This window comes from Carcharhinus amblyrhynchos, unplaced genomic scaffold (genome assembly GCF_965287045.1).
Source record: "Carcharhinus amblyrhynchos unplaced genomic scaffold, sCarAmb.v2.hapA scaffold_956, whole genome shotgun sequence".
In the NCBI taxonomy this organism is placed as follows: domain Eukaryota; kingdom Metazoa; phylum Chordata; class Chondrichthyes; order Carcharhiniformes; family Carcharhinidae; genus Carcharhinus; species Carcharhinus amblyrhynchos.
Window position 1 is genome coordinate 1,220 of NW_027650696.1, and position 11,281 is coordinate 12,500.

The following is an 11,281-nucleotide window of genomic DNA, read 5'->3' on the forward strand; positions in this document are numbered from 1 at the left end:
GCCCCCTCTCCCGTCCGCCCCCTCTCCCTTCCGCCCCCTCTCCCTTCCGCCCCCTCTCCCTTCCGCCCCCTCTCCCGTCCGCCCCCTCTCCCGTCCGCCCCCTCTCCCCGTCCGCCCCCTCTCCCGTCCGCCCCCTCTCCCGTCCGCCCCCTCTCCCGTCCGCCCCCTCTCCCGTCCGCCCCCTCTCCCGTCCGCCCCCTCTCCCGTCCGCCCCCTCTCCCGTCCGCCCCCTCTCCCGTCCGCCCCCTCTCCCGTCCGCCCCCTCTCCCTCCCGCCCCCTCTCCCTCCCGCCCCCTCTCCCTCCCGCCCCCTCTCCCTCCCGCCCCCTCTCCCTCCCGCCCCCTCTCCCTTCCGCCCCCTCTCCCTCCCGCCCCCTCTCCCTCCCGCCCCCTCTCCCTCCCGCCCCCTCTCCCGTCCGCCCCCTCTCCCGTCCGCCCCCTCTCCCTTCCGCCCCCTCTCCCTTCCGCCCCCTCTCCCTTCCGCCCCCTCTCCCTTCCGCCCCCTCTCCCTTCCGCCCCCTCTCCCTTCCGCCCCCTCTCCCTTCCGCCCCCTCTCCCTCCCGCCCCCCCTCCCTCCCGCCCCCTCTCCTCTCACACTAACCGTGCCTGGACTCTGTCTCTCTCACAGATACACCTACGAGATTGCGCCAGTCTTTGTGCTGATGGAGGAGGTGGTATTGAAGAAGCTTTGTACGCTGATTGGGTGGCAGTGTGGCGATGGCATTTTCTGCCCAGGTTGGTGGATTTAAACCCCTAAGCTAATCCCAATTGCCCACATTTGCCCCATATCCCTCTATACCCATCATACCCATGTCTAAATGCTTTTTAAAAGACAAAATTGTACCTGCCTCTACCCCTGGCAGCTCGTTCCAGACACTCACCACCCTCTGTGTGAAAAAAATTGCCCCTCTGGACCCTCTCCCCTTAAACCTAAACCCTCTAGTTTTAGACTCCCCTACCTTTGGGGAAAAGATATGACTATCTCGCTGATCTGTGCCCCTCATTATTTTATAGACCTCTATAAGATCACCCCTATTAGGGTGGCACAGTGGGTTGGCACTGCTGCCTCACAGCGCCAGGGAGCCAGGTTCGATTCCCAGCTCAGTGTGTGTGGCGTTTGTACATTCTCCCCATGTCTGCGTAGGTTTCCTCCGGGTGCTCCGGTTTCCTCCCACACTCCAAAGATGTGCAGGCTAGCTGGATTGGCCGTGCTAAATTGCCCCTTCGCGTCCGTTCCTCACCTCGATCCCTCGACAGGGCCGCGCCTCGCCTCAATCCCTTCCCGAGGGAGAGTGCCGGTTTGTGTATATATTTGCTCCCTAGCCTCTGAGGGAGGGAGGGAGTGCCAGGGGCTGCCGTGCTGTTTGTTAATCAGCTTCTTTCCTTGCTCCAGGAGGCTCGATGTCCAATATGTACGCCATGAACGTGGCCCGCTGCAAGCTTTTCCCCCAGGTTAAGCAGCGAGGCCTGTGGGACATGCCGAGACTGGCGGTCTTCGCCTCTGAGGAGGTGAGTTTCTCGGGGATACTTCGCCGCCCACTCTGCTTTGAGTCAGCAATGGCTCGAGCTTTGGAGATTACGTTTCCCGTCTGACTGCGTCCCAACATTCAAGGATTGCCCTCTGTTCCTGGGCACTGCCTTTATGTTTGGTGGCGAGATGGGCACAGTTTAGCCTTGGCGCGCCGTTCGGCGATGAACCCCAGGGCAAGGGTTTTCGAACTGAAATCTCGCTGGCCTGTGAAAGTCACCGAGCAGACAGGGGCTATCCAACTTTCACACCCAACTCTCACCCTCTTCCCCACACAGTCCAGCACAGGAACAGGCCCTTCAGCCCACATGACACCAAATTAAAGTCATCCCTTCTGCTCGCCCTTTCTCCATATCTCTCTAATCCTTGTATATTCATGTGTTGTTTAAGAGTAACTTAGACAGGCACATGAGTGGGTTGGAGATGGGAGGATATAGGAGATTGTTTTAAATAAGGTTCAGTAGCATTGGGGCATCCCTGGTAATGTATAAGGATGTGGTGTGATAATAATGTTTTTCTCTTTTTAATTCACAGGTTTTAAGTCGGTCCACCTTGTTGTCCAACGAGGGGCGTACACGCGATGGGTCGTACTTGGGCTGCTCTTGGTTGTTCGAGATTGGCCTAGTGCTTCATGTCGTTAGTGTGCGCTTAAACTGGACCAGATACTGGGCAATGTGACAGCTCAGTGACTATCACTGTTTGCTGTGCAGATACATGGATTTGGGCCAGTGTCTGTGGGAGTTTGCACATTCTCCCCATGCTTGCATGGGTTTTCTCCGGGTGCTCTGGTTTCCTCCCACACCCCAAAGATGTGCTCTTAGGCTGACTGGAGGTAATAAATTGTCCCTAAATCAGTTTTCCCTCAATGTGGATGGCCATAAAACAATAGATAAGGGTCATGGGTGGAGGGGGGGTACTGGTAATGTTAAAATGGCAGCGTGGGCTCGTTTCCCGGGCTGTTTTTGTTCTTTGCTTATCTAAAGCCCCTTAAACGCCCCTATTCGATCTGCCTCCATCACCAACCCTGGCAGCGCGTTCCAAACACCTACCACTCCGCAAAAAACGTGCCCCTCACATCTCCTTTGAACTCTTCCCCCTCTCCCCTTCAGTGTACGCTCCCTAGTATTGGGCATTTCAACTCTGGGGCAAAGATTCTGTCCGTCAACCCTATCTATGCCTCTCATTTTATAGATTTCTATCAGGTCTCCTCTCAACCACTCCAACCCTAGTCTATCCAGCCTCTCCTTATAGCTCATACCCCGTAACCCAGGCAGCATCCTGGTAAACCTCTTCTGCACCCTCTCCAAAGCCTCCACATCCTTCCTATAAAGTGGTGACCACAACTGAACACGATCCTCTTAAAGTGCGGCCTAACTAAAGTTTTATAAAGCTGCAACATGACATCCTGACTCTTGTACTCAGTGCCCCGACCAATAAAGGCAAGAATGCCGTACGCCCTCTTTACCAGCCTGTCTACTTGCGTGGTCACCTTCAGGGAGCTATGGACTTGCACCCCAAGATCCCTCTGGACGTCAGTGCTGTTCGGGGTCCTGTCATTAACTGTACGCTTCCCCTAAACATTCGATCTCCCAAACCCCACACTTGCCCGGATTAAACTCCATCCGCCGTTTCTCCGCCCATATCCCGCTGTAACTTTCCACACTACCCACACCTCCAGCTATCTTTGTGTCATCTACAAACTTACTAACCCATCCATCTACATTTCCGTCCTGTAACTCTCTCCCCAGCAGCACTGTGTGTGTACGTAACCTTGATGAGAATCAGATCAGTGCTCTTTTAACCTTCCCCCTCGTTGTCTCTGTCTCTCACCCACGGGGCTCTCTCTGCCTCCTGCCGCTGAGAAATACCTTACGGGGAAGAGTGGGGCCCGTTTGAGCTGAAGGGGACAATCTGTTGTACGTGTCACGCCGCAGGGTGTGGCAAGGGTGCCAAGTAACTAATTCTCTCTGGTCTGCACCCGGGGGAAAGGAGAACAGCGGTACAGAGTTCAGCAAAAGGAGCTGTCAGGACGTTGAGAAGTTTGACATCGGAAATGAGGAGGTTCTGACGGGCTTAGAAAGCCCACAGTCCGGAGGAATTGTATCCCAGACTGTTTTAGGAAGTGAGGAAATTACAGGGGCTCTGACATATTCTTAATTCCTCTCTGGCTGGGGTGGGGGGAAGTAACGAGATCGGGAATCCTTAATGAATGGTAGGAGACTGGGAAGCACAGGGATTTTGGGGTATTTATTCCCAGGTGCCTGAAGGTAACAGCGGGTGAATAGGGGAGCCAAGAAGGCACGTGGGACACTTTTGCTTTTACCAGTGGGGGTATAGAGTATAAGTCGGGGTTATTACAGAGCATTGGTTAGGACACAGCTAGGGGTACTGTGAGACTCTCCCACAAGGGGGAATATCCCCTCAGCATTTACGCTGACAAACCCCGAAAGAATCCTCGATGTTTCCGTGAGATCACCTCTCATCCTTCTAAATTCCAATGCGTCCGGATCTGTTTGACCTTTCCTCACAAGATTATCCCTCCAACCCTGGGATCATCCCAGTGAACCTTCTCTGAACTGACTCCCAACAAAATCATATCTTTCCTTAAGTAAGGGGACCAGAACGGCTCACAGCGCTCCAGACATAAGAACATAAGAAATAGGAGCAGGAGTCGGCCATCTAGCCCTTCGAGCCTGCCCCGCCATTCAATAAGATCATGGCTGATCTGTCGCGGCTCAGTTCCACATTCCCGCTCTCTCCCCATAACCCTTAATCCCCTCGCTTATCAAAAACCCATCAACCCGCGTCTTAAAAATATCTAGCGAGGCAGCCTCCACCACTTCAACGGGCAGAGAATTCCAGAGATTCACCACCCTTTGAGTGAAGAAGTTCCTCCTCAACTCTGTTCTAAACCGCCCCCCCGCCCCCCCCCCTTTATCTTGGTCCCAGCTGCACCTCGTACAATTGCAGCAAGACCTCCTTACTCTTGTACTCCTTCCCCGGGTCCATGAGTGTCCTTAGGCCTCTGGGGAGGGGCGGACACAGGCCGGAATAGGCCCAGCCCCTACTTTCCAGAGGGAATCACGCTGATGCAGTCTGCAGTGCTCAGAGTGTTGGAGATTCGCTCTGGTAAGTACACTTAAAAAAAAAACCCAGCAGGAATTACTCCCATTTTCCCGCACTTTGGGAACTTGGGATTTTTTTTTGTTTTGGGAGAATCCCGGCTCACATTTTCCACAATATACTCCCAACTTTTTGCCCATTTACTTAACCTATCAGTATCTCCCTGTTAACCATCCCTCTCACGACTCGCCTTTCCAACTCTTTTTGTGTCATCTGTAAGTTTGCCTGCAGTACCTTTTGCTGCTTTTCTCCAAGTCATTAATATATATTGTAAACACAGAACACTACAGCACAAACAGGCCCTTCAGCCCACAAGTTGCACCAATCATATCCATACCTACCAAGCCATAGACCTATCTATAACCCCCAATCCCATTAAATCCCACATACTCATCCAGAAGTCTTTTAAAAGACCCCAGTGAGTTCGCCTCTACCACCACCGACGTCAGCCGATTCCATTCATTCACCACCCTCTGAGTGAAAAACTTACCCCTAACATCTCCTCTGTACTTCCTCCCCGCACCTTAAACCTGTGTCCTCTCGTAGCGACCATTTCAGCCCTGGGAAATAGCGTCTGAGAATCCACTCTATCTATACCTCTCTAAATCTTATAAACCTCTATCAGGTCGCCTCTCAACCTTCGTCTCTCCAGGGAGAAGAGTCCCAGCTCCCTCAACCTATCTTCATAAGGCATGCCTCCCAGTCCAGGCAACATCCTTGTAAATCTCCTCTGCACCCTCTCAATAGCTTCCACATCCTTCCTGTAGTGAGGCGACCAGAACTGTGCGCAGTACTCCAAGTGGGGTCTGACAAGGGTCTTATAAAGTTCTGCATCGATCCCTGTGAAATCCTACTGCTTACAGGTTGTCACAATGAAAAAGAACCCTTAGCCCCACTTACTGTTTCCTGTCCATTAGCAAATCCTCTGTCCATGCCAATATACCACCTCCAACACCCTGGGCTCCTAGCTTATGATTTGATTTGATGTTATTGTCACGTGTATTGGGATACAGTGAAAAGTACTGTTTCTTGCGCACTATACAGACAAAGCATGCCATTCATAGGGGAGAAGGAAACAAGAGAGTGCAGAATGTAGTCTTAGTCATAGCTAGGGTGTAGAGAAAGATCAGCTTAATACATGGTATTATGGTAATCATTCAAAAGTCTGATGGCAGCAGGGAAGAAGCTGTTCTTGAGTTTGTATATATTTTCAGATTTCCGTATCTTTTTCCCAGCGGAAGAAGGTGGAAGAGAGAATGTCCGGGGTGCGTGGGGTCCTTGATTATGCCGGCTGCTTTGCCGAGGCAGCGGGAAGTGTAGACAGAGTCAATGGATGGGAGGCTGGTTTGTGTGATGGATTGGGGCTACGTTAACGACCTTTTGTAGTTCCTTGTGGTCTTGGGCAGAGCAGGAGCCCAGACCAAGCTGTGATACAACCAGAAAGAATGCTTTCTATGATACATCAGTAAAAATTGGTGAGAGTCGTAGTGGACATACCAAATTTCCTTAGTCTCCTGAGAAAGTAGAGGCATTGGTGGGGCTTTCTTAACTATAGTGTTGGCGTGGGGGGAACCAGGACAGGTTGTTGGTGATCTGGACACCTAAAATCTTGAAGCTCTCAACCATTTCATCATTGATGTAGACAGGGGCATGTCCTCCTCTAGACTGCCTGAACTCGATGACTATCTCCTTGGTTTTGTTGACATTGAGGGAGAGATTATTGTCGCCACACCAGTTCCCCAGATTCTCTATCTCATTCCTGTAACTCTGTCATTGTTTGAGATCCGACCCATTACCGTGGTGTCATCAGCAAACTTGATAATCGAATTGGAGGGGAATTTGGCCGCACGGACAGAGGTGTATAAGGAGTATAGTGAGGGGGCTGAGAACACATCCCTGTGGGGCAGCGGTGTTGAGGATGATGGTGGAGGAGGTGTTGTTGCCTCTCCTTACTGATTGTGGTCTGTGAATTCGGAAGTTCAGGATCCAGGGAGGTGCCGAGACCCAGACCATGGAGTTTGGGGATGAGCTTTGTGGGAATATTGGTGTTGAAGGCTGAGCTGTAGCCAATAAATAGGAGTCTGATATAGGTGTCCTTGTTATCTAGATGTTCCAGGGTTGGGTGCAGGGCCAGGGAGATGGTGTCTGCTGTGGACCTGTTGTGGCGGTCGGTGAACTAAATATATTTAAGTCACGGGTAGATAGGTTTCTGATAGACAGGAGAATTAAGGGGAGAAAGCAGGAAAGTGGAACTGATCCACTTCAGATCAGCCATGATCTTATTGAATGGCGGGGCAGGCTCGAAGGGCTAGGTGGCCTACTCCTGCTCCTATTTCTTATGTTCTTATTCAGATCAGCTGCACTGTCCTCATCCACTCTGTTGACTTCATAGGAAATTCTAACGCACCCAGCAGATGGAATGGTTAAATCTATTGCTGCTTTTCCTTTCTTTCTCCACACTTGTCCAAGTGGCTGTTAATTTTTGTCCGAGGTAATTATTTGTTAAAGATTCTCCAATGCTGGTGTGAAGGTGAGTGGTGTGTCAGTGCAGGGCTGACCCTATTCCTCACTCCTCTCCAAGCAGCCACCTAACTCAACAGCGTTGGAAGATTGTCCCCAGAGACTCGGCAATTTTCTCCTCCTGCTTCCCACAGCAACCTTTGGATGTATCTCCTCCAGATTGCAGGATTTATCCACATTAAACCCATCCGGTCTTTCTCGTAACTCCTCTTTATTCCATTTGGCCCATTGAGCCCACACTGACAAGAATCCCACTCAGACCCTGTCCCCATAAATACACGGATTTACCCTGCTAATCCCCCTGACACTAAGGGGCAAAATTATCATGGCCAATCCACCCTAACCTACACATCTTTGGACACTAAGGGGCAATTTAGCATGGCCAATCCACCCTAAACCACACATCTTTGGACACTAAGGGACAATTTAGCATGGCCAATCCACCCTAAACCACACATCTTTGGACACTAAGGGACAATTTAGCATGGCCAATCCACCCTAACCTGCACATCTTTGGACGGGAGCACTCAGAGGAAACTCACCCAGGGATTGGGCGAATGTGTAAACTCCACACAAAGTGTCCCAAGCCCAGGAATGGAACCTGGGTGCCTGGCACTGTGAGGCAGCAGTGCTAACCCACTGTGCCACCATGGCGCCCATCTCTTCATCTATTTCTCTTATGTTCCATATCACAACTGCCTCTTTGTTTCGTATAGCTTTGACAAAGTCATCATTTTAATACCTCAGTCACTGCTATCTTCCTTGACCAAGGGATCTATAGTCCTGAATCTGCCTCAACCACCCTCTGCCAGCCTTTTCACAGTTAGCATAGCTTTAGAAAGCTTTATATGGCATTGTGCTGAGTGCTGCGAAGGAAAACTAAGTGTATTCTTTGTTTCCCCACAGTGCCATTACTCTATCAGCAAGGGAGCTGCGTTCCAGGGTCTGGGCACAGACAGTGTGTACGTGGTCAGAGCAGACGAAAGGTGAGTCCCAAGTGTGCGAGCACGGATATGGTGTCAGATTCTTAACGGGGGCCACGGGAACTCCAGGTATTCCGATTCTTCAAACCTCTCTCTCTGCCCCTTTCACAGAATGATCTGTGCCCAAGCCCAATGGTCGAGAGCTTCAAGTTTCTAGATGCCCAGATCACCAACAACCTGTCCTGGTCCCCCCCAAAGCCAACACTATGGTTAAGAAAGCCCCCCCCTCCACCAACTTTCTCAGGAGACTAAGGAAATTTGGCATGTCGGCTACGGATTCTCACCAACGTTTACAGATGCACCATAGAAAGCATCCTTCCTGGTTGTATCACAGCTCGGTCTGGGCTCCTGCTCTGCCCAAGGAACTACAAAGGATAGTAAATGTAGCCCCAATCCATCACACAAACCAGCCTCCCATCCATTGGCTCTGTCTACACTTCCCGCTGCCTTGGGAAAAGCATAATTAAGGACCCCACACACCCCGGACATTCTCTCTTCCACCTTCTTCCATCGGGAAAAAGATGCAAAAGTCTGAGGTCACGTACCGACCGACTCAAGAACAGCTTCTTCCCTGCTGCTGTCAGACTTTTGAATGGACCAACCTCGCATTAAGCTGATCTTTCTCTACACCCTATCTGTAACTGTAACACTACATTCTGCACCGTCTCCTTTCCTTCTCCCCTATGTACTCTATGAATGGTATGCTTTGTCTGTATAGTGCGCAAGAAACAATACCTTTTGCTGTATCCCCGTGCATTTAGCAATCAAATATTAAGTTGCTCTTTCTCGAGCTATGACTGTAACACTACATTCTGCACCCTCTCCTTTCCTTCTCCCCTATATACTCTATGAACGGTATGCTTTGTCTGTATAGCGCGCAAGAAACAATACCTTTTGCTGTATCCCCGTGCATTTAACAATCAAATATTGAGTTGCTCTTTCTGAAGCTATGACTGTAACACTACATTCTGCACCCTCTCCTTTCCTTCTCCCCTATGTACTCTATGAATGGTATGCTTTGTCTGTATAGCGCGCAAGAAACAATACTTTATGCTGTATCCCCATGCATTTAGCAATCAAATATTAAGTTGCTCTTTCTCGAGCGATGACTGTAACACTACATTCTGCACCCTCTCCTTTCCTTCTCCCCATGTACTCTATGAACGGTATGCTTTGTCTGTAAAGTGCGCCAGAAACAATACTTTTCACTGTATCCCGATACATGTGACAATAATAAATCAAATCTAATATTAAGCTGATCTTTCGCTACACCCTATCCGTAACTAACACGACATTCTGCATTCTCTTTCCTTTTCTATGAACGGTATGCTTTGTCTGTATAGCGCGCAAGAAACAATACTTTTCACTGTATCCCAATACACGTGACAATAATAAATCAAATCAAATATTAAGCTGATCTTTCTCTACACCCTATCTGTGACTGTAACACTATATTCTGCTTTCCTTTTCCCCTATGTACTCTATGAATGGTATGCTTTGTATAGCGTGCAAGAAACAATACTTTTCACTGTATCCCAATACATGGGACAATAATAAATCAACTATTAAGCTGAACTTTCTCTACACCCTATTGGTAACTGTAACACTACATTCTGCACCCTCTCCTTTCCTTCTCCCGTATGTACTCTATGAACAGTATGCTTTGTCTGTATCGCGCGCAAGAAACAATACTTCTCACTGTATCCCAATACATGTGACAATAATAAATCAAATATTAAGTTGATCTTTCTCTACACCCTATCTGTAACTGTAACACTACATTCTGCACCCTCTCCTTTCCTTCTCCCCTATGTACTCTATGAAGGGTATGCTTTATCTGTATAGCGCGCAAGAAACAATACTTTTCACTGTATCCCCGTGCATTTAACAATCAAATATTGAGTTGCTCTTTCTCGTGCTATGACTGTAACACTACATTCTGCACCCTCTCTTCCTCTCGACCACTGGAGACAGGAGGTGGCTGCCACTCACCCAGAGCAGGAGAAGGTTCTCTGCGCGAAAGTTATTTGAACATTTGTGCCGTTGCCACCTCGGGCTCTGAAAGGAGACACTGCCACGCCTGTTGCGGGGGCTGGCACCGAGAGACAGGGCGAGGGGGTGGGGGGGCGGGGGTACCCACTCTCGGTGGCTGTCAGATTGCCAGCAGCTGTGGACTGTAACGTGACTGGCTCCTTCCAGACCCCGAGTGGAGGTGTCTGAGGCGTCTCCCAGTCGCCTGTGTGAGGCAGGTCACACAAACCCTGTGTGCCCGGGCTGGGCAGTACATCGAACGTAACCTGGGCCAGGCCCAGCAGGAACCCGGGCGGCAGGGTTCGCAGCCACTGCCGGGGTGCCTGACGTACAGGGAGCCATCGACTGTGCCCACGTCAAGATGCCAGCTGAGTCCCTGCCTCCAGTAGGCCCCCACGTGCCAGCGGCCTCGGACCTTCCCTCCTCCACCCGATGGACATCGGATGTGTTGTGCTCACCAGGGAGTGACCCAGGAGCCTCATTACAAACTGGGCCCACCCGACGTGTCGGTGCCTGGGATGGTGAGGTGGCAGCTAACACCAAAACGGTGCCACCCTCGGAGGTCCCTTCGCCCATCTCCTCCGGGCGGCGAGATGAATCCGGGATGCCAAACACGTGATTCCCATTTCTCCATTGAACAAGCACCAAGAAAATTACAGCACAGGAACAGGCCCTTCAGCCCTCCAAGCGTGTAGCGACCAGGCTGCCCATCTACCTACCCGACTACCTTCCGGGCACCGTATCCCTCTAATCCTATCCCATTCTCATAGCTGTAGAAACACCCCTTGTAGGTCATTATCAGATCTGCACTCGTGAACGACCTGGCAGTGAGTTCCAGGCACCCGCGACCCTCTCTGTACAAATAAACCACCACGTATATCTCCTTTAAACCTTCCCCCTCGCACCCACAACTCGTGCCCCCGCCGAGAAGTGGCCTCAAAGCGAGTGAAGGAATGGCGGGTGCTCCCGTCTGGATATGGCAGCTGGACCATGCTGTTACTGACAGCCCCTATCTCCCCTTCCCTGGGGGTCTCCAGCACAACGCTCCTCAAAGGGGGTGAGGACCCGGAGGTCTGGCTCACCAACCCCACTGTCTT

At 50.9% G+C, this 11,281-nt stretch overlaps 1 protein-coding gene across 1 annotated transcript in view; it reads left to right on the forward strand.

Moving 5' to 3' along the window:
- Window positions 1-633: 633 nt before the first annotated feature.
- The window catches only part of LOC145340359 (cysteine sulfinic acid decarboxylase-like), a gene marked incomplete at its 3' end in the record, with an annotated part of 46,679 nt that continues 36,031 nt past the window's right edge, over window positions 634-11,281 (forward strand). The window contains exons 1-3 of the mRNA XM_080184816.1: window positions 634-734; window positions 1,393-1,508; window positions 8,077-8,156. Coding sequence (XP_080040942.1) covers window positions 662-734; window positions 1,393-1,508; window positions 8,077-8,156 — 269 coding nt within the window. The remainder of the gene's footprint in view (window positions 735-1,392; window positions 1,509-8,076; window positions 8,157-11,281) is intronic.